General features: G+C 45.7%; 1 protein-coding gene across 9 annotated transcripts in view; it reads left to right on the top strand.

Annotated features, from left to right (window-relative positions):
• LOC146802160 (uncharacterized) overlaps positions 1-24517 on the top strand; it is a 535895-nt gene that overhangs the window by 318251 nt on the left and 193127 nt on the right. For all 9 annotated transcript variants that reach the window (XR_014967708.1, XR_014967706.1, XR_014967707.1 and 6 more), the window contains one exon: positions 17081-17120. Coding sequence is in view for 2 of the 9 variants with exons in the window: in XM_085621737.1 (XP_085477863.1) it covers positions 17081-17099 (19 nt within the window). In the remaining 7 variants the exon portion in view is untranslated. The remainder of the gene's footprint in view (positions 1-17080; positions 17121-24517) is intronic.

The raw sequence follows: 24517 nt of genomic DNA on the forward strand, positions 1-24517 counted from the left end.
CATCAATTATGTTATTCCAGATCTTGCAGTGATTTTATCTACGATTTCATAGAACATGTCATGAGGGATGTACTATGGGAGGTACCCAGCAGTGCATGGCGAGCATGCAAATTATAGTTACTTGAGATAACTATAACTGGTGAATTTCAGTGTTTTTTGTATTTTGAACTTATGTCTTTTAACTGTCATTTCCATCTAACTATAAGGATACTTTAACTTCTGTTCTTTTCAGTGAATTTTTAGTTTTTGTTTAAGTTTATGGTTTTGTCAATAAAAACATCAATAAAATATTTATTGTCAAAAAACATTAAAGGTGTCAGTCTTTCTTTTGGATTCCACTGGCCACATAAAGCACCCATAAAAACCAACCAAAAGGGCTCCCTGCATTCCCAAGCTAAAAAGTAAAAGCACCAGCTCAGAGAATGCATACAAATCAGTGACTTTTCCTGGGTCATATACTATAGCCACTAGGAAACATAGGGTTAATTTTTTTACAGTATTTATGGGGGGCTTCTGCATTCCCTACAGCCTACCACAACACTTAAAAACATGCTGATGGTGCCTCTGCCTGGATTGGGGGGGAAGGGGGCAGCAGCAGAAAAGCATACACGAATTAGACCATGTGGCACTCATTGCTAGGAGCAGCGAATAATGAATGAGCAGCTCCAGATGCTCATTTCTTATTGTTTCCTTTTGTTTTTATTTATTTTTATATTTTGTGAGTATTCCAGTCCCACCCAGCACACTAACAGCCTTAATTTTATATTTTGGGTCAAAGAGGGAGACCTAGGTGCTCCGCCAGCTCTCAGCAAGCAGCCCCATTTCATGAGGTCGCACAGGAGCTCTCAACACTTTTTATTACCATTTTGTAACACGGGGTGCCTTGGCGCCTACCTGAGACACCCCTCAACATTCTTTGAACTTGGGGGCTAGGGCGGGAGGTCCCTGGACCCACAGCCCTGCCAGCTGCTCTGCCAGCACCCATCCCAGGTGCAAGGGGAGTTGGCATTGCTCCCACCTCACGGGAGCAACTTTTCTCTCTACTCATGCTGGATGGGAGTGATTCTTTCGTTCCTTCCTGCGAGAGCATGGGTGGGAGGAAACCTTATTCATGCACATGGAAGGACCCTTACAGCTCTCGCTATGTTGGTATTCTTATTCTTACCTGCCCACCGTCAGTGTAAACAAAAAAATATTACACACAATTGATGGAGGGAATGCAAAACAAATCAAAACATTCACCCACAATCAAGATATCTGGGTTAAATCCATCATTCTTTTGCTCACCATGCCACCCCAGTTTAGACCTGGCCATATGTAAATCAGTCTTGACCCTGTCCTCATGGGAACAGTCCAGCCCGAACTGCCAAGCCAGGTCCTCCCTGGATCCCTGGCTGAAGACGGCTGAAATTCCAGAAACCGGTCCTAGAAAGCTTGTTTCCGGTCCAGGGAAGGCATGGCTTGGCAGTTCGGGCTGGACTGTTCCCATGAGGCACAGGGTCAGACTGATTTGCATATGGCCATGTCTGAACTGGGGTGGCAGAGTGGGCTAAAGAACGGTGATGGATCAAACCCAGATCTATTGACTGGGTGTGAGTGTTTGATTGGTTCTGATGCTCCATCCATCACCACCCCCTTTTGTACCGCTTTGTTCGCCATAAGTTGGCAGGGTATACTCAGACGTGAGTCCCTTGCTCACTTTGCCACTGGATTCAAGCAAGCCTGGCTGAAGACGGCTGAAATGCCAGAAACCGGTCCTAGGAAGCTTGTTTCCGGTCCAGGGAAGGCATGGCTTGGCAGTTCGGGCTGGACTGTTCCCATGAGGCACAGGGCAGACTGATTTGCATATGGCCATGTCTGAACTGGGGTGGCAGAGTGGGCTAAAGAACGGTGATGGATCAAACCCAGATCTGTTGACTGGGTGTGAGTGTTTGATTGGTTCTGATGCTCCATCCATCACCACCCACTTTTGTACCGCTTTGTTCGCCATAAGTTGGCAGGGTATGCTCAGACATGAGTCCCTTGCTACCTTTGCCACTGGATTCAAGCAAGCCTGGCTGAAGACGGCTGAAATGCAAGAAACCGGTCCTAGGAAGCTTGTTTCCGGTCCAGGGAAGGCATGGCTTGGCAGTTCGGGCTGGACTGTTCCCATGAGGCACAGGGTCAGACTGATTTGCATATGGCCATGTCTGAACTGGGGTGGCAGAGTGGGCTAAAGAATGGTGATGGATCAAACCCAGATCTGTTGACTAGGTGTGAGTGTCTGATTGGTTCTGATGCTCCATCCATCACCACCCCCTTTTGTACTGCTTTGTTCGCCATAAGTTGGCAGGGTATGCTCAGACGTGAGTCCCTTGCTCACTTTACCTCTGGATTCAAGCAAGCCTGGCTGAAGACGGCTGAAATGCCAGAAACCGGTCCTCGGAAGCTTGTTTCCGGTCCAGGGAAGGCATGGCTTGGCAGGTCGGGCTGGACTGTTCCCATGAGGCACAGGGTCAGAATGATTTGCATATGGCCAGATCTGTTGACTGGGTGTGAGTGTTTGGTTGGTTCTGATGCTCCATCCATCACCACCCCCTTTTGTACCGCTTTGGACACCTCAGTAAGCTGCAGACTTCATGGGACACGCAGAATCCAGCCTCCTGGACCTCGTGTCTGAAGAGTCAAGACACCCGTGATCACCTGAAATCACCAGACGACTGTGGGCATTCATCTTCTTGGGCCCGGGTCACTGGCAAGTGACTTTGAACACTGTCTCCTCTGCTGTTGGGTCTTCTTTCTTCTGAATCCATCCTTGGATTCCACCGGATACTTCTCCAGTCTTCTTTGGCTCCCATTGAAAACGACGCCGCGACCCGACACCAAAAGACACCTATGCACCCGGCTTCCTTGGGTGAGGTAACTCGTGCATTCCGGTGCTCCTGTGTGTGTTGGCTCTAGAACTACTTACCCTGTAAGTGACTTGCTTGTAGACTCTCCCAAAGTACCCTAGAACTTTAAAATTCCAACCGCGACTTGCTCCATTGAAGTCTATTGGGATCCGCGGCTGTGTTCTCACACTGAATGCGTCTCCCATGGGTCCTTTACTTACCTGCCTTGGGTGGATTAGTGCGGCCCCAGCACTTCTGAAGGCTCTAGGCCGTCTCCCTTCTCAAGTCGATCTTCTTATACCTCTTTTTTAGTATATGGTCTGGTACGCCCCTAGGGCCCCAGCCATATAAGTGCTTAATTTGTTGTGAAACATTGATTTGTGCATATGTTCCTGACTTCTAATCTCATAAAGAGGTTAATAGAGTGTGTTAGAAATAAATACATATATATTTTATATATATACCTGTGTGGTGTCCTTTCATTTGGTAATTCAAGAGATGATAAGGTAAAACAAGCTGCTTTACATTCCTCAGAGACTTAGCCTGAAGGCTGCTCTCCACAGCTACCACTAGGATAGCTTTCTTTATAAGGTTGTCTTAAACCTATCTACCATAAGAGTCGAATTGGACTGGTGCAAGGTGGCCACTTTAACTAGTGACCAGCATATGCCAGGTCAACTTCTCACAATGATTATACAGTTCATCGGAAAATACAGAGTTGTCAAGCCTCCAGACCATGGGTATTCACAAACTCTCTCTCGGGGGCCACATTTACAGTGTGGTTTGTGGCCGAGGGCCGCACCCTGGGGGCGGGGTCATTGCGGAGGGAGCAGGGCTAGAGCCACAAAAAAAACCTGCAACCTTGAGATGGAACACAGGCCCCTGCAGCGGACGCCTTCGTCCACTGAGCCACCGGACCCGGCATACACATATCTCTCTCTCTGTCTCTCCCTCTCTGTCTCTCTCTCTGTCTCTCCCTCTCTCTGTCTCTGTCTCCCTCTCTCTGTCTCTCCCTCTCTATGTCTCTCCCTCTGTCTCCCTCTCTCTGTCTCTCCCTCTCGCTGTCTCCCTCTGTCTCTCCCTCTGTCTCCCTCCCTCTGTCCCTCCCTCTGTCTCCCTCCTCTGTCTCCCTCCCTCTGTTTCCCCCTCTGTCTCCCTCTCTGTCTCCCTCCCTCTGCCTCCCTCCCTCTGCCTCCCTCTGCCTCCCTCTCCCTCCCTACCTCCCTCCCTCTGCCTCCCTCCCTCTGTCTCCCTCTCTCTCCCTCCCTCTGTCTCCCTCCCTCCCTCTCCCTCCCACTCCCTGTCTCCCTCCCACTCCCTGTCTCCCTCTCCATCTCTCTGTCTCTGATTCTATCTGTCTGTCCCTGTCTCTGCCTCTATCTGTCTCTGTCTGTCCCTGTCTCTGTTTGTCCCTGTCTCTGTCTCCCTCCCTCTGTCTCCCTTTCCGTCTCTGTCTGTCTCTGTCTCTGTCTGCCCCATCCCTGTCTCTGCCTCTATCTGTCTCTGTCTGTCCCTGTCTCTGTCTTTCTCTGTCTCTATCTGCCTGTCTGTCCCTGTCTCTGTCTGTCTCTGTCTCTATCTCTGTCTGTCTCTATCTCTGTTTGTTTCTGCCTCTATCTGTCTCCCTCCCTCTGTCTCCCTTTCTGTCTCTGCCTCTATCTGTCTGCCCCGTCCCTGCCTCTGCCTATATCTGTCTTCCTGTCCCTGTGTCTGCCCCTATCTGTCTCTGTCTGTCTCTATCTCTGTCTGTTTCTGCCTCTATCTGTCTCTGTCTCTGCCTCTATCTGTCTCTGTCTGTCTCTGCCTGTACCTGCCTCTATCTTTGTCTCTCTCTCTGTCTCTATTGCTGTCTGTCTCGGTCTGTCTCTACCTTTATCCGTCTCTGCCTCTATCTGTCTCTGTCAGTCTGTCCCTGTCTATGTCTGTCTCTATCTATATCTCTTGTCTGTTTCTGTCTCTCCCTACTGCCCTCTGTCACCCTCTGTCACCTCACCCGACTCTCACACCCTACTGCCCTCTGTCATTCTTTGTCACCTCACCCCCCCCCTTGTGTAGCAGCTGAGGCTGCTTCCCTTCCCGGGCACACACACAGCCCCACCTGAGTACTTCGCAGGTCTTTAAGAGACCATTTGCATGATAACGAGGCTGTGTATTTCACCTCTTCTTATCGCCCTTGCAGCTCCACTCGGACTATCACTTGAATCGCCCGGCTCCCACAGAGCAGAGTCTGTGTTTGCTGACACTGTAAAAAAAAAAAAGAAACACCGGTATGATGTCTGCAAGGTCTGCGGCCTGCCAAGAAAGGTTTGCCAGGCCGCTGGCGGCCCGCGGGCCATACTATGAGTACCCGTGCTCCAGACCATATTGAATAACCACAGTAAAAAAAAATAACGCATACCATTAAATTCATACCACAAATAACTTTGGAAGGATTAAATAATTCATTATTTCCCTATTTCATTTCAAAAATTATTTTTTGAAGTAAAAAAACAACAGAGAGATACTGGTATCCCCCCTATTCTTTTAATCAACCAGGTCTGCAATAGGAGCCCAGATTTGTTGTCCCAACGCTTTCTTCCTATGGCCACTTAATTTATAAATTGAGGATTCGATATTGTATGCAGCGAATAGCCTTGCGCGCCAGTTAGAGAAAGTTGGAGGGTCAGCACTGATCCAATTGGAAGTGATACACAATCGGTCAATAGCCATAGCTATAAACTAAGGGGCAGATTTATGAAGCCCTTGCGCCTCCTTTACGCCGCCGTTGCGTCACTTTTGTGACGCAGCAGTGGCGCAAATCCTGCGCCATGGTGCGGGGTATTTATAACGTGACGCCTCTGGGAGATGCGTCACGTTGTAAAGCCCTGCGCCACATGTAGGCGTTCCAGGGCAGGTGGGGGCGTTCCAGCGCAGGAACGCCTCCTAAAAGTGGCTGAGTGAAATCTATAAGATTTCACTCAGTCACTTTTGAGCCCATGCTGCGTCAAAACCCTGCGCCTGCTTGAAGCAGGCGTAAGGATTGACGCAGCATTGTGCAGATAGGGCACCCCCGAGCCTTGCTGGAGCTGCGTCGCGCTTGCGACGCAACTCCAGCAATGCGCCACTTTTACAGCACAGATGCGTGACGCATCTGTGCCATTTTTGCCCCATGGTGCGCCGCATTATAAATGCGGCGCATCCATGATGGCGGAGCTGGGGCGCAAAATAACTGGCGCATCCCTGCTGATATGCAGGGATGCGTCAGTTATTATAAATATGCCCCTAAAAATATATCTCAGATCTTACCCTACTACCCACTTCAGTATTATTCACTACCCCCAGAATAAGAAGAGCTGGTGTAATAGAGACTGTTATCCCCACAGTAGTTGTCAAAAATGTTTCTATATCATGTATAAAAAGAGCCAATTTTGGGCAGGAATAAAACATATGAATAGTATCCGCTGCTAGGCGATCTCTATTACATTTGCCTCCCCTTATGCCCCTCCATTTGGCAGTCTTCGCGGGGTATAATACAAATCAAATAGTGACATAAAGTGTTGGCTCCTAAGGCTCCCAGTAATCAAAATCTGGCTCGCTAGGGACAGGGAATCCTCAATATCAATTACTTCCTCCCCTCACTTTCTTGTCCTTGTATCTGAGTGTGCTACCATATCATCAGGGAAGGAATCAAGTAAGATATGATAAATCTTCCCTAGCCGGGACTTCTTTTGAATGGCTTCCACCAGGGGTATCTTTTCAAAGTTTGAAACCATTCTGTGCGAATTTTCCCCCCAAAAACTTCGGATCGGCAGATATTTAAAAAAAATCACCCCAGCAGAGGCCATAATCTTTCTGCAATTTTACAAATGTTTCTAGTTGCCCATCCCTATAAAAATCCCCCAGCGAGTAGATACCCTTATTGGCCCACTCAAAAGTAACCCGAATCCCCGAAGGATTGATGGCAGTGTAAATGTGGCTGAAATTGGATTGTATGCGTTCAGATTAGACATTTTAAACTTCCGCCGAACCTGTTTCCACACCTTATATGCTTCCCTCACAATTTTAAATTTGGTCTTTTTATAGTAACTAGGTTCGAGAATCGTGACCAGACAACCCTTAGCTTGATTTCCAAAACCCAGTTCATATAAAGAGGGACTGCTTTCCATTGATATATTAGCCTTAGCGCCATCTAGTAAGATGGGCATGTGCTGTAAAATAGAGGCCTAGTAATAAAACAAAAAATTGGGAATAGCCAGACCCCCACGCTGTCTTGGGAGAATCATCCATTTGGTCGCTCTTCTTGACTTGCGATAACCCCAGAGAAACTAAGAATATATCCTTTCTAACCTTACAAAACAGGAAGAGGAAAACTCAAGAGGAATGGTCCTAAAAAGGTACAAACATTTGGGTAGGATAGACATCGTGATGACATTATTTTGCCCAAAAATAGAAAGGTGTAGGTGATCCAATCTCTCCAATTTCTAATTACCGATTTCAATTATTGGAGTAATATTTGAGTCAGGTATTTTATCAACCGTGGCTGTGATTGTGATACCCAAATAAGTAGCCTCTGAAACAACTGGGAAGTCCGAAGGGCAGATCATACCTGAGCAGAGAATTTGGGTCTTATCCACATTTAGCTTGTACCCCGAAATTGCACCAAACTAAGCTGCTAGATCTTTCACCACTGGAAAAGTAGAGATAACATCGCTCGTAAGTACCGCAATATCATCTGCATATGCCAATGCCCTGTACTCGATCTCCCCGATCCTAACCGCTTTAATGTGGAAGCTTAGCTCAAGTTGTCTTAAAAAAGGATCAATATACAGGGCGAAAAGCAGGTCTGAGCAAGGACACGTGTCTCGTGCCTCTACTAATAGTAAATGGCTTAGAGTCCTGCCCTGAAATCAAAATCACCACCTCTGGGGATAAATACATTGCTTTAACTGCTTGTACACAGCCCCCACCTAGCCCCTTCCAACATAGGACAGACCAGAGGAACCACCAGAAGACCCTATCGAATGCATTCTTAGCGTCCAATAGGAGAACCCCTAGCGGTGACTCCGTGGCCAGTGCCCAATCGAGAAGAGCTATTACTCGGCGGACATGATCCGATGTGTCCCTTCCTGGGATAAACCCATGTTGGCGTAAAAAAAACAGAGGGGTGATAACTTTTCCTAGGCAGATTGCCAATAGCTTCGAATATATTTTGCTATCGCAGTTGATCAAGGTTATAGGCTTATAGGATGCAGGATTGAGTTCTGGTTTACCTTTTTTCCTAAAAATGATAATGGTTGTCTTTCACCAAGAATCAGGAATACGGCTTTTACTTTTCGAAATGTCCTATAAAATTCCAGGGGAATTCCATCTGGACCTACAGCCTTTCCCATGGCTAGTGATGTTATTGCAAGATCTATTTCTTCCCATGTAAGCTGGGCTTCAGTGCCTCATTTTGATTCTGAGATATCTCCGTTGTTTCCATCCCATTGAAGAATTCTTCCAAAGATCCTATCCCTGTCAAGGCAGGTTCCTCGGCATAAAGCTGACTATAAAATGTCTGAAAGACATTCAGAATTTCTGCCGGGGAATCCTGGACTTGCCCTGTATAATCCGTAATTTTACCAATACGATTGGCTACTTCTCGCTGTTGCCCTGCCAGTGTTTTCCCCTAGCTCATATGACTCAGCCCTGCGCTGCATATATTTGGCTGCCACCTCTACGCTAAAGTGACGATGAATTTTAGATTTTAAAATGGCAATACGTTGATGACATTCCTCTATGCTTGTCCCCCCCTGGATTCTACTCATTAACTCACATCCGCTGACTTTAGTTGTTCTACCCAAGTTTTTTATTTCTTCCTGTATTTCTTTTTGACGGGCTATGGAGAAACTAAGAGGTTACCCTCGGACAGCTGCCTTAAAAGCATCCCACACAATCCAGACTGAGGCTGTATTACGATTAAAAGAGAAAACAATTCTTCAATCCAATTAGTCATATGAGTGCAGGATGCCTCTTCAAGCAAGAGTTTCCTTTCAAAGGTCCAAGGCCTTTGGGCCTTTGTGATGCCCCTCAATGAAATCTCAATCGTTAAAGGGTTATGATCTGAATTAATTCTCAAAAAAATCTCAATCTTACTTGTATCAGCCAGAAAAAAAAATAGTCCAACCGAACTAGCTTATTATGGGGAGCTGAGTAGAACGTGTAGAACGTGTACCTGGGATCAGGTCATTTAAGTTTATGCAGATATCAAGCAGCCTATGTTCCCCCACCAGTCCTTGAAGAGCTTTAAAAACTCTAATTTTCCTACCTTGATATGGAAGAGTATTGTATATATCAAACTTACTATCTAAGTGGATATTAAGATCGCCACAAAGTATTAAAGGGTGCGACCATAGGGCAAGATCAACACTTAGAGAGTTAAAGACATCTGGATCATCTAAATTAAATCCATAAATTGAGCAGAGCGACATAGGGGTATTATTTACTATAATTTCAGCAATCGCCCACCGGCCCAGATTATCTACTTTGACTCGTTTGCAAGAGACCACCCCACCCCTGGCTAATATAGCTACCCCCTTAATTGTTGTACCCTGACGGGTACAGGCCAAGACCTCAAGTCCTAGATCCTTCAACCACCACCGCTTGCTCCACAGTATATGGGCCTCCTGAAGACATAGCAAATCAATCTTCACATAGCGGCGCTGTTTGACTAACATGCCCCACTTCCTCCTGTCATTGAGACCACATATATTAAGTGAACAGATACGCAGACTACCCATCATCCTTGTAGTAGGTAAACTCAGGGCCACTCACTACGTAATAAAACAAAACATCGGGCATAGTGTTAAAGCATACTCCAAGCTTCCCTATCCATATAGCAGCACAATAGCAAAACAAGAGGGAACAAAATGCTCTGGTAGATGGTAGAGAGGGTAATTTCACTAAGTGTAGCTTTATTTAAGTTTGGGGCTCCTAAAACTGATGCTTCATTGATTACGCCATTTCCATCCAGTTCAGGGGAGAAAGAGTAGTCCCAAACCATTGAACCTGTGGAGCCAGAGACTTTATCAAGTTCTCTTTTTCGGACAGTGGCAGAGATATGAGGAGAGTTTTCACCGAACTCTCCCTCAGCCAAGCGGAGACTGCTTGCATCACTCTCTTTCTCCGCCCACTCCCTCCCAAGGCTTTCATACCCTGAAGACAAAGAGGGGTCCGACATAGAATAGAATTCATTCCCTGAGTTCCCCACCTTCACAGGGACTGGAGCGCAGGTTTCAACATCTTGGGGGTCCAAGAGAGTTTTCGTTGCCATTAAATCTGAGCTCAATATATTCAGCGCAATCCCCAGGTCCCTACTTGGAGAGACTACATTACCCATAAGGCATTGTTCTTGCATCTTACTCGTGTTTTCACTTCCTGGTTTCAGAGTCTTATCCTGACTAGCTTCAGTTTCAGATACAGCGAGTTCAGGTCCGTTTAACACGTCCTGCCCCGCTACGCCACCAGTGCCATTAACAGCTAGATCATTAGAGTTTGTCCCGGAAGGGGTCACTGTACCTTGATTCAGCACCTCATCTGGAAGCCCGGGCATTTCAGATTCTGCCGGTGATACAGGGGACGCTACTCGTTTCACTGAAGGTTTGCCTCCTGATACCGCATCTTCAGTCTTCTTATTTCTCTGGTTTTGAGCCTTGTACATCGAAGTGACCGTTTGATGGGCGCGAATAGAAGTACCTCCTCCGCCCGCTCGGCCCACAGCCCGGTCTGTGGTTCCTTCCATTGCTGGCCGGCTAGCAGCTGCCCCTGCAGCCGACCGACGTGTTTCAGTATCACCCTCAGCAACATTAGGTGTAGCCTTCCCAGGACTTCCAGACCCTGGCGGTGGCCCCCGAGTCTTGGATACCTTTCCATCGTCTTTTGAGCCATCGGAGTTTACAGGCAGGAACGAGTCGTAGAGACCGCTGCCCAGAAGAGAAGACTTGCACAGGCCAAGCGCGATGGTCCAGGTAGGTCCAGACGCCACCGCCACAAGCGCCAAATCATGCCTGAGAGCACAACGATTCTTACTCCTTCACAGCCACACCGCCTCAAGCCACGTACGAAGGGTGGAGGGGATATTACTCAGGAGAGCACCAAAAGTCAGCTCACTCCGCCAGCGTCGCGGCCGCCATCTTGCCCCATGAAATGAAAATTTTCGAATGCATTTTATTAGGTCTCGCTGAGCCAAAGGCTCGAAGAGACATTTTGTATGTGGGATTTTCAAAGTGCTACTCACAGTCTTTTGGCTGGCCTAAACCTTGAGTGCACGATCACATGCACGTGCACAGCTGCTCCCACTCCCCCCTCCCTTCTCTATAGCTTTGGCTCCTTTGTTTTTTATTACACCCTCCCTTCTCTCCCCGCTCTTTTCACACTACCCCCTCCCTTCTAATCAGTTTCCTTTCTGCTCCTTGGATTGACCTTCCCCCTCCCTTCTCTCCCCACCTCATCGCAGAGACGGAGGAGACAGAGCCGTCCTGCATGGTTATTGCTTTTGCAGGTTTCAGTTTTTAAATATACGCAGTACTGAAAAAAGCATTTACGCTGCAATAGGTCTCGCATTCAAAAACAGGCATTTGCAATGCTATAGGTCTCGCATTGACACGAGTTTGAGCTATTGGCATTGCACATAACAATGCCTTTTATTTTTGAATAGTTTTTAAAAACATAAATAAAAGGATTTGTTATTTACAATACCAATAGGTTAAACTCTCGTAACTGCGAGACCTATTGCATTGCAAATGCTTGGGTTTTTTAATGTCATCACTTTGTCTTAGCTCATCAGATTTATTACACTGAACCCCATGTCTGTTATGCGTATTTAACACAAATTCTTCTTCAAACACATACCCAGAGGCGTAGCTTCAGGGGGCATGTTTTTTGGGTGTTACACCGCCCCCCCCTCCTAATAAATATATTTTCAAGTAAATAATTGGGTACAGGCTCTTCCAGTCTGGTTTGGTGAGGTGTCTGTCGGATTTCACCAGGACTTTACATACACACAGACAAAAACGCTTACACACTCTCTCCATCTCTCTGTTTTGAAAGTCTTGAAAAATGTTCGATACTTTACAAAGTATTGTGATGTCTTTCCATTAGTACCCCGAAAATTGCATTCCTCTCCCTTTTCACAGCCCCTCTCACCCGCCCTTCTTGCGATATAATGTATTTTAGCATTAAATTGTTGTAGAATCTGAAACTCCCCCCCCCCACCTTACCGACCAAGCAACACCCCCTGAACATTTCAGACAGTAATTTACTGCTGGCGCCACTTGAACATATGCTCGTCAATAGCACTTCACACCGTTTACGGCCCATTCACTGGCGAGACGCTGCTTACTTGGGAAACACACGATAGCATCTCTCCACGGGAAACAGGCAGCCACATTGTAACACTTGCACACATGCCTCCTTTTCGATTCAAGGAGAACAACAAATGGATACTTTTGAAATTTGGGCACTTACATATGGTTGCTTAACGATCACGGGTGCATTTCAATATATTTATATCTTTTGATACTTTTGAAATTTGGGCACTTACATACGATTGCTTAACGATCACGGGTGCATTTCAATATATTTATATCTTTTTGGTCCTTTATGTGTTCTGGTTACCGTACTAAAATGTAATCATTTACTTTATCTTGCACAGTGTAAAACAAATCTAATTCAGGGTTCATACAATGCTGGCAACACGCATTTAATTTCCGTTTGCCATTTTCTCCCAAGACAGCAGCCTGTCTCTATTCCCTGAGGAGACGTCACCGAATGCCAGCAGAGGCAAGGACTAAATACAATGATGATAAAAACAAGCATTTGCAATGCAATAGGTCTCGCATTTACGTGAGTTTGAGCTATTGGCATTGTAAATGACAATGCCTTATATTTATGTTTTGGTTTTTAAAGCATAAAATAAAAGGCATTGTCATTTACAATGCCAATAGCTTAAACTCATGTAAATGCGAGACCTATTGCATTGCAAATGCTTGTTTTTATAGTGTGAACTTGACCAGATATTTGAGTGCCTTACATTAGCATCAGTTACATTACACAAGGTCAATCTCATTTTTAAGGCAATGGGATATTAAGAGATGTGTTCAGAATCACAGGATGTTGAAGCAACGCCAAGTCTCGAACTTGCTTCCTAGTTCTAAAGACAGTAGCTCTAGCCAAAAGGCCAAATCATCCATACAGTTTGCAAAATGAAATACACTCTCTCATCCTCAATACAGTTTGCAAAAGGTATACAACCCTCTCTATAGGGACTAGCAAGGCTCATCGCAGTGAACAATATACAACCCTCTTAATAGGGTCTGAATCATCGCAGTGAAACCCCCAAAGTTTTGTTAGTGGGTGGCCAAAACCAAAGCTCTTGCCTACTACAGTAATCTGTGCGGTAATATAAAACAAAATACCTGTCCACAGCCTGTTTTATGATGTAGTAACAACCCGCTGTTAAAGGTCTACTGGTTTTAATATATCCTTCACACTCCAAAAAAGCTAGGCTTACTCCCTTTGTTGTAATTTGTCATAAAAGCCGATCAAGCCTGTAGCATCAGACATAACATTTCCCAGTGGACCAATCAGGCCTATAGGTTGTCACCATACCAACTCAGGCCTACGGTTTTGAGTGCAAACTTTCCCACAAGGCAACAAGTAGGCCCACAGTCATAACAATGAAAAGTTATACATGATTACAGTTGATTAAGCAAATACTATGTCTCCAAAAATGGCCTAACATGTATTCTCACTGAGCAAATCTTCTACATGCACAGTTTGTCATTGGTGGCTACCCCCACCAAGATATTTTCCTTCTACAGTAATCTTTAAGATTCCATGTAATAAAATCTTTCCTAGCAGGCTTTCATACAGAGTAATAGCAATCCATTGTTGAATGAGTGGATGTTCACATATGCTTTTCACAATAAATACACCTGGCCTGCTGCCTTTATCACATTTCATAACAGATCAGGCCTATAGTCATGATCATTGACTTGCCACCATAACCAAATGAAGCCTGTATTTAGTATAGGCTTTGCCAGAAGACATAGAGTGCAATAGAAGCACTCTTTTCAGTGGAAGCACACAACTTCAGACCATACACCTCTTGTACTCGGGGGAACTGAAATGTTGTTGGAGTCCTCTCTAGTACTCTGAAAGCTCTATTTTTGTTGATCATATAAGGCCTAGTGACTTTCAAACTAGACCTCAAAAGTACTATTCACACTCTTAACCTAAGTCCTGTTAAGCTAGGTCCTCCTCGTTGGGCAGTATGTCACATGGTTATGATGTACTTGAAAATAAAACCCCATCTCATAGTGGCACCACTTCAACTTCAGGAGAACAGAATCCCCTTGGAATGATGGAATGAGGGAAGCTGCCATTCAAGATGTATACTTGTCAATGAGAGACCTGCTTCGTGTATCAATTATGAATTACATAACAGTGATTTCAGACACATGTCATAAACAAAGGTAGCAATATAGGGCACACAGACAGTAATGTTGAATGCATGGAAATTTGTATCATAATCAGACACAACGCCAGTGATGTCAGGCACACACACATTGATATTAGTGGATTAGACAGGATAGATAGCAATGTAAACAAGCATTTGCAATGCAATAGGTCTCGCATTTGTAGGAATTAGAGCGATTGGCATTGTATTTTACATATGTGTTTTTTCGGTTTGGAGTGTAGTGGGTGTATGTTGTGTGGAGTGGAATTATATGGGTTGTGTTGGAATTGTTAGTTGTGGAATTGTGCGGTGTGAAGTTTGACATCAACAGCCAGTAAAAGCCAGCTAACAGGAGCTGTGCCAACATTCATCAAATGGCAAGCGGCAGGAGAAACTACCGGCTGCCTGCCCACACATACAGATTACTTGATGCCTGAGCTGACTGTGTCTCCAATGGAAAGGTGCTTTCTGGCCCTCTAAATGAGGCAGGGGGACTGACAAACTAGGGTTTGGGGCATCCATCCCTCTTCTCTCAAGTTGTAGGAGAGGTCTTGGCAGTGCTTAATTTGTAAACAAAGAAGTGCCAGGGCCCTTTTCAGGATGCACCACACATTGCATCCGCCGGCGCTGCCAATAACCATAGCAGTACAGCTACTAACTATGATACTTCTACAAGTGTGACACTTCAGACTATCCCAGGCCACTGAAAGCTATAAGAATGGCTTGTGGGGAAGGTGTTAGTCATTGTTAATGTATGTAGAAATATTAACAAATTACTGTTGTGCTCTTTCCAAAATTAGATAGCGCCACCATGTGCTGGATTGTCATAAGTGCCGGTGCCAAGCACAGGAAACCACCAGATCAAATTAAGCACTGATGCTTCTCCATAGGTGTTATGCACAGCTATTCACCTCCATGGCCAGTAGTAACTCATTCTCTTCCAACGCTGCACCCCTGGTGGGGCGTGGACCTTCACTACTTGTGATAACTATTGTGTAGCCACGAAAGCCTTTGCTAGCCATTTCAGTCAACACTTATCACGTGTCAGTGAGAGTGACGAAAAGCGGCTGTAAAAGGACAGCACAAGACGCATTGAGGCTTCAAACACCCCTAACCCTTCCAAGGGACCTAAAAACAGCGCGACACAGGAGCTCTCACACTTTCAGAAGGATTGATGCGTATTCTCAGTGGCGGAATACAAGTGCAAGCACATACACCTACTGTCTGACACAGACTACCGCCCGCAGGCACTGACACAGCCAGCCTGCTTTCTGACACTGATATACGCACACAAACACATCGGCATACTGACACTGACACACAATCACATCTGCTTACTGACACACACAAAAACATCTGCATACTGACACATACACAAACACATCTGTATACGGACACAGACACACACACAAACACATCTGTATACAGACACGCGCACACACACATCTAAATACATACATACGCACACAAACACATCTGCATACTGAAACACGCACACAAACACTTCTGTATACGGACCCAGACAGGCTCACGCAAACACATCAGTATACAGACACATGCAAACAATCACATCGGATTAACAGACGCACACATACGTACATCAACACGTTCACTCTGACACTCAAGCACATCTGTACCACTTCCAAACCAGCATCCACACACAATGAAACACTGTTCCAGAAGTATTAGGCCACTAACGTGAGCAAAAATTATCTGATAAGGAATACGGCACTTGGTGAAGTCAAGGTTACTCTTGTAAAGGACTGTTTTAGCTTTCTAAAACAATGCACGATCCCCAGCGCTCGATACGGGCTATTGTTGCGCTGTGAACTCTGCACCCCAGGCATGAAGAAACCAAATGCCATCAACGGGACGGGCGTGCTTCTCCCTGGCGCAATGCTGGCACGGTCTGAGGCAGGCCCGCAGTCAAAATAAGTGTCCACAATAATCCCTGGTCATGCGCTGCTTATGCGAGACCTAAAGACAGTCATGATATCAGAAACACAGCAATATCAGACAGAGTGATGTCAGGTGCACAGAAGTTATATCAACATAAATACAGTAATATCATGATAGAGTGAAGTCAACCATACAGTAGTTTCAGACACACAGTGAGTCAGACATACAGAAAGCAATATCTTACACATAGGCAGAATAAATAGCTCAACCTTGGAGAATATGGCAGTGAGAGGGGTATTAGATCACTGATAGCTTCATCATCTATCCCGGGAGAGCTGCGCACACTGTTGCCACCACCCTCTCGAGCTAAACTCAGCAATATCCTTCAGTCAGCACCCTAGAAAATAAGCACTTTTACCTGTGTGTTGTTTCTGTCTCTGTTATATGCATATCTATTCTGTATGTTGTGCCCACATCCTGCATTGCCAAGCAACAAAACTGCTGCAGCCAGACTTAACAAGATCTATTTATGTTTATTGAGAAAGCCGTTTTCATAATTTTGATGGTTATTAATTTCCTTCCACTTACTGATGGTCTGTAATTGATAGGTCTGTTAATGCAACTCGGTTTTAATGCAACATTTTTAGGCAGTGGCATAGCCATCACTGTAACATCAGGTAATGCTTGTGACGTACAGTAGATGGCACTCTGCTCAAAATGGGCCACATAACTTGTTGAATTACTATTAATTACTATGTTGGAATATATCCAAATTGCTGTCATAATACCCTACTGAAATAATTATGTGCATTAATACGGTACTGTTTCTTTTCAGGCTATGTTGCTTCCTATAAACTTCAGGTCCTGTGGCCGAGGTAAGAATGAATTTTTCACATTTACATTCTGGCGCAATTTTAGAAGCAGTTTCTCAGCCAAGTTTTTAACCACAGCAAGCAATGGTTAAAATATGTTCACCTTTTCTTTTTAGCTCGAGCCTAGGCTGTGCATGCGCTGTGTCTTTGAGACATGTTGTATATACTTTGTGGGCTTCCAGCCCGCTCATTGCTTTTCATTTGTTTCTTTCAGAGCCCTTTAAAAATCCTTGCTTCCAAGTGGTTAATCTTTCCTATTTGTCTCTCCTTTTCATTGGTTGTTCACTCTAGTACTTGTAACCTTCCACTTGCCCATTTTAGCAAAGGAAAAAGGGAGTACCTTTTCCTTTGTCCTAAAGCACTGCACATGAGTGCTCAATCTTTTCAGTCGCTCCGCCTTCCTCTGTAAACAGGGCTGGTATTCTTGTTTGCTTCTGACATTTGTTGTGCATTCAAAGGTCAAATGTCAGACACTGTTTTCGGGAGGGTCTTTAATTCTCTTTCTTGGTATTGAAAGTGAAAGAATTTCCCCCATCCCCCAAACCCCTCCCGCTTCCCTACTTATCTAACAGCACCAAGAACCAGGTTTCTTATAGTTGAAGTTTAACCCGAGGGTTTTCCCCTTCCCCCAAACCCAGCCCACGTCCCTGCTTGTCTAACAGCACTGAGAGCCAGGTTTCATAAAGGCAAAGCTCAACCCAAGGATTACCCCCATCCCCCAAACTTCTCCTGCTTGTCGAACAGCACAGCGAGCCAGGTTTCTTAAAGGCAAAGCTCAATCTAACAGATATTTTTAGGCATTGCATAGCCCCCAGACACACAATGCCATGACTATCGAGCCGTTTTGTTTTCATGTGTAATTTACATAGTTTTTCAACTTTAACAGCTAACAATCAGCACTCCCCACTCCCCCCCTCTCTTTACTCTCTCTGACACATTGCAAGTGGAAGAGTGGCGCGAGTTGCCGTTACTTGATGAGTATGTTTAGTTGTTCACGGAAAATGTCACTGAAAATAACATAGTGTCCTGCTTCTTCTTTTCTCTCTGAGTGTGTCAACGGGAGAGAAAATCTTAGTTACCTGCAGACAAGATGACTGAAGTTGGCCTTATTTTATGACCATTCTGTAAGATATCGTGGTAAAAGACTCCTGTCTCCTTCCAGGCTGTGTATTTAGAGCTGGCACCTTGTGCAAATTTGGATTACAGTGCATGTAATGCCATGTTACTGGAGTTAGGGTGAGGTGGTGAGCAGCAGCATGTTATCTCACCCCTGGCAAAAGGAAGTGAGTTAATGGATGCCTGTTCTAGGAGCAGTGGAAAGAAAGGTAAACATTTAGTTGTTCACAGAGTTTGCCATTTGCTGTAGCAGTGGGTTTGCAGGGCGAGGAGTTTATCTGCATAGATTAGATCGTCTTGCCCTTGAGTTGTCTTTATTTTAAAGTAATGTTTCTGCATGTAACTCCCCTCCCCTCACTGAAATCTGAAAAACCGAATTCTGCTTCCCCTCGCACCCCTCTTGGGTATACACACACCTTGAAAAGTTAACCTTAATCAACTTCAACGTGAGATGAGCCTGGCTCAGTCGCTGTTAATGACGCCTTCTCTCTATTGCATTTAGGAGCAGCCAGAAATAGATACAAACTTGCATTATAAATTATAATGACAGATTTATTATTTTTGCAGTTCCTAGATCCATTTAAGACAATAAAATCTTCTCGGTAACCAGTTTAAGGAAATTGAAATTGTTACTAAAGTGCTTCCACCAGAAGGATTTTATTCTTTCTTTTGTTTAATTCCGAATTCCTTCCCAGGACCACTGCTTTTATTTCCAATTTTGATTGACCTGGTGGAATCCAATCCATTTCTACCGACAGAGCCGGCGCTGGGCATGGGCAATGTGGGCCACTGCTTAGGGCCCTGCAGTCAGCCCTCCAACTTGGGGCCTCAAACCAATGCAACACAGACAGACCATGGCATGAAAGGTGACACCTTGCAAGTTCACTACCTTGGTGGGCCCCTCTGCTGGCCTCACTGCTATGGTGTAGCGAGGAGAACCCGGAGGTGGGGGCAGCCCAATTGCAAGAAGGCACATTCCTCAGTTTTGTCAGGCAATTAGGCCTCCTCCCCCCAACCACGAGAGGCACAGCGAGAGGACTATTTTCCATCTGTTTAGCTCCCTAGCTCTCTGGAGATAAGCAACCCTCACACCTTCAGCCATTTATGAGCTGTTAAAAGGTGTTTTCCGGTGGCTGAGAGGGCGGGGCTGCAGCTTCAGGAGCAGGGGGCATCTATTGAGATGCAGACAGCCCTGATTGGTTCACGTCTATGCAAATTAGAGGGGCCTCGCACATTCCCCTTCTTTCCAGGACCCCAAAAATCCGAGAACAGGACCTGTCTACCGAAACAAAAGCCTTTTTAACCAGAATTGCTCGAGAGACCACCAAGGACTCCAGGTCAGACTGTCATTCCACATCGCATTTAACAGTAGCAAGAATTTATACTGCAATGCCTAAAAATGAAGTGTTGTGGGCATTCATTGGTGTCAGGGTACTTTCACAACACAGACAGGCCCAAGTCAGTCTTTTCCCACTGATGCAATTTTGAAGTCCTGCTTTGGTTCCTTCTTTCCTACTCATGAATATTTAAACCATGCAATAGCAGGAAGATAAAAATGCACAAAGGGAAAGCATTTCACGCAGTGAAGACCTATGGCGGAAGGAAGAAGTGCAAGGAAAACTAAAAAGATCTGAGTGTGGTGGCAGTACCTTAACTCTTCAGTCATAGTGAAAGTTGCACTTTGCCTGTTTTCAAGCCGTGTTGCAAATCATATGACCCTTTGGCAGTAAGTCAAGACACCCTGACCAGCCTGTCAGGATAGTGTGGGTAGAGATACTTAGATATTCTCTCGGTGGCATATGTATGTGTGTGATTAAAAAAAAAATCTACAGAACAATATAATACATTGGTGTGTTGATGCACATAAGGTCTGTGAACGTAAATTCAAATGCCACAACTCGGAGTGGTAACTGGTGAACTTCTAGTTGCTTGTTTCTGATGCAGCAAAATTATTACTATTCAGTTGAGGAACTTTAGCCTGTCCAAAATAGCAATACTGAGGTGACAGAGCCTCTTTAATAAGTGTTAGAAATGGGGGTCTCTAGTTGGCAGCGGTAAGTACCTCTGACCAAATAGGGACCCTTGCTTCTAGTCAGGGTAAGGGGGAAACACACTGTAGATAACCCCTGCTCACCCCTTTGGTAGCTTGGCACGAGCAGTCAGGCTTATCCCAGAGGCAATGTGTAAAGTATTCACACCAACACCCACAGTAACACAGTGAAACACCACAAATGGACACCACACAGGTTGTTATAAAAAAAATAGAGTATTTTTATCTATCTTATGCAAGACCAAAATGACATGAATCCAACATACACAATAAAAGTGGTTTTAAAAATAAAGGTTCTCTTGTAGTGTTCTTTCCATAAATAAACGTGTAGGTCCTGTTTTCCTTGAGGAACTATAAGGGGATCAAAAACAGTCTCAGACTAGCAGAATACGATAATTGCAGAGACTATCTTTCCTTGGCAAGCACTCACAATACTGCTGATCCTGTCCTGGTTAATTTCTACACAGTTTCCTCGTCCTCAACGGACGTTCTCCCGCGGGGCTGCTCGCTCCTGTAGCGACGGTGGTAAAAGAAATAATATGCCCCCAAAAGATGAAAACAAATAGACTCCTTGGAGCAGACCCCGGTACCACAACTCTCCTACTGCGCCAGTACAGGCCGCGCTGATGACTTCGATATGGGAGCCCCCTCGCTATTTTTGGTCAAACACCTGTGCAATCCGTGTTCATAGATGTCACCTCCCAAATGTTTTTACAACACAGGAGCTCCCATGAACAGGCCCCGGTGCTGCAGCTTGTTGGCAGTGCCAGTACGAGCCGTGGTTCCGTGTTCACAAAGGAAGTTCTCCCTACTGGGGCAAAACACTCGCACAGCCCCTGGCAGCCTCACCGGCTCTCCCCCTGCTGCCGGCAACCCAACACGCAATAGGGCGGCTGGGGGCATACTACCTGGAGGCCAATCTTGCGCTGAAGCCCACACTTGGAGGTCCTCCGACGGGAGCCCTTCTGATCCGACGGCACTTCTCCGGCAAGGAAGGGACTACCTTCCCGCGCTAGAGTGCAGCTCTTTTTCGACTTGGTGGACGTCCTGCTAGGCAACGCCTCGCAGCCGGGGATTGCAGCACGGCCGTTTCATTTCTCCCGCAGCGGCTTCGCTGGTGATTTCGGGCCAGCAGGGACACCACTTGCTCGTTGGGGAATACGCTGTTGGCCTCATGACGGTCCTGATGTTCCTCAGCCCAGGCAGGACCAGGTACAATACAGCAGCGAGGCTGGGGACACTCACGATCTCCCCACAGTATGGAAGGCTTCACAGGCATCACCAACTGCAGGCTGGCACACGCTTGGCTTGGTAGAAAAATGATCTCAGCAACATCGAGCTTGGAAACTTTGCTATGCCTGAGTTCCCACAACAGGAGGCCAGCTCTCCTCAGGCCCTTGGAGACAGGTATACTTCAGAGGGGCAAAGCACACAGCACAGCCCCTCTTCAAGCAAGGGGGACACAGCACACAGCAGAAAGTCCCTTGGTCCTCTTCCTCAGCAATCACAGCAACTGCAGGTCAGCTCCCAGACACTCAGCAATGGCAGCACTTTTCCTCAGTCCTCCTGGCTGTTCTTCTTTGGCAGGGATTGCATCTTGATCACAAAGTTTTTCCTAATCCAATTTTACAGGGGTCTCAGCTCTACTTTTATACCCCAAAAGTCTTTGTTCTTCCTGTGTGAGGGGTCCTGGACCCAGTTCAGACCAGTTCTGGTTGCACTCAGCCAGGGCACATCTTCTTCCTTTGTGAGTGTGGGCCAGGGATATCAGACGCACAGCAGAAGGTGGAGCCAGCATTGTGGAAGGCAGGCACAGCCCTATTCAGACCCAGGTGTTACTCTTCCTCACCACTCTACATGCAGATGGGTCTATTCAGCTTAGTGCTGACTCACCCGGTCTCCTGGAGGCACCCCCAGCCCCTGTCACTCACAAACCAGACAGTCAATCCAGAAACAGGCAGAGGCACACAGAAAGGTTGAACAAGAAAATAGCCACTTTCTAAAAGTGCTATTTCCAAACTTAGAATTTAAAAACCATCTTCACTAAAAGAAGTGTTACTAAATTCTGAGTTCAGGGATACCAGATTCCACATTTCTATCTTGCTGCTATGGGAAGATATGCAGGTAAACATATTACACAGCATTCCCCATTCTTTCCTATGGGCAAGACAGCCATTCAAGAGTGAAAAACGAAATCGGTAGTATTTCACCATCAGGACATGTTACCCACACTAGAATATGTCCTACCTTTCACATACACTGCACCCTGCCCAGGGGGTACCTTGGGCCTACCATAGGAGTGTCCAATGTGTAAGAAAAGGGAAGGGTCAGGCTTGGCAAGTGTGTACACTGGCCAGGACAACATGGAAAGCAACTGCCCACAGGCACTGTGGTGGCAGGCCTGAGACACCATTTTACGGCTACTCCTCTGGGTGGCACAATCAGTGCTGCAAGCCCACTAGTAGCATCTGAATTACCTGCCCTGGCACACTCAGTGCACTTTACTAGGGACCTAGTGGTAAAACAAATATGCCAATCACAATAACAATTTACAGGGAGAGCATATGCACTTTAGCACTGATCAGCAGTGGTAAAGTGCCCAGACTCCTATAGCCAACAACCACAGGTCAGAAAAACAAGGGAGGAGGAAGCAGAAAGTTTGGGGAAAACCCTGCAAAAAGGGCCATTTCCAACAAAAAGCAAATTATAATTGATGCCAGAAAGGTTTATCTTGGTGTTCCTTGGCCTCTCTGCAGTCTTTAAATCCCTAACCTCTGCTCTGTCATTTTATAAAGACTGGCTATTAACTACACACCGTACGTGTTTCTGATCTTCCTAATAAGACATATTCAAGTGTCTATCAGAGTATTCTTATCTCTTTCAGTAAGAGTGCACTGTGGGGTAACCCAGGGCACTTCACCCTGAACCACTGCTGTTTATTGTAAACAGGTGTCCCCATTGTAATCTCCTGAGAGCCTCTATTAACAGCTTTCACATCTATGTCAAGGATGCTCAAATGTACCACAGTACAGGGCCTCTCTCCACCTATTGGTGGGAGTGTGCAATTGTGCAGCATCTCAAGTCTTTAGCAGGTGGGGGAGGATAAACCTTTGTCTTCGACTTGAAAAGTTTTGAAGATCCTCTGCATCACTCCCACCACCTTTCTCTTGTTGCTGATTGCTCCCCCTCGCTGCTTGCCCATCAACCGCCCCCACCATCCCGTTTCTGCTCCCCCACTGTTGCACACATGCACAAGTGTCATTTAATATAGAAAGCATATCCTTAAAGAAAATACCCTGATTTGAGAACCTATATATTTATCAATTGTATATGGGCTTTTGTGACTCAAATTGTATTTTTATCACCTCCACAGCCCTAATAACATTTATCTAGATGCTATATTTTTTATCACTCCCTACAACCCTCTGACCGCCTCCGAATGCACCTTTGCAAATCATATGTGTGCGTATGTTTGTGTGTATACTTTTGTGCATAGGTATATATGCTTGTATTTTTGTAAACATACTTTTGTGTGTTTGTGTGCTTATCTAAGTGTGTCAGTGTTTCTATCTGTGTGTTCTTCATGTGTGGTCATGTATGAGTGTGCCTATATGCCTATGTGTGTGAATCTATGTGCGACTTTGTGTCTATATCAGCAGTCTTCAATCTGTGGGGAGCGACCCCCAGGGAGGCCGTGGAGTCCTGGAAAGGGGGTCGCCCATTTCCAGGCCTCGCTTCTGTATGGAATCTAAAATGGAAACATACAACCGTCTGGGATGCTTCAATGCTTCAGCCAAAGTTAATTGAGTCTCCTGTGCTTTGAAAGGAAAAGACAGGTAAAACAATCCTTCATGCCAGAGTGCCTGCTTGCCTGAATGAAATGCAAATGTGCGAGTTAATCTGCAAATGTATAGGGTGCTTGGGAGCGGTTCTGGCTTTCATTGCTCAAATCACTGCAAGCACTGTGATGGCAAAGATTTTTATTTTGTGGTAGTATGAAGAGTTAACAAATGGGCTGTGAAGTGCATGCTTTTAATCGCATTTGCATTTACACAGCGCTTAGCACCCCTGAGGAGGTGTTGAAGGGACAGTTATGCAAAAAAATATTACATTACTTATGGTCTCTATATGTATGTGTCTGAGTCAGTGTGTATGCCTGGGCATCTGTTTGTGTGTCTCTGTAAATGTCTCAACATATGACTATCTCTGTGCGAGCGTGCATTGTGTATGTGGT

Source organism: Triturus cristatus, chromosome 8 (assembly GCF_964204655.1).
Source record: "Triturus cristatus chromosome 8, aTriCri1.1, whole genome shotgun sequence".
Classification (NCBI taxonomy): Eukaryota; Metazoa; Chordata; class Amphibia; order Caudata; family Salamandridae; genus Triturus; species Triturus cristatus.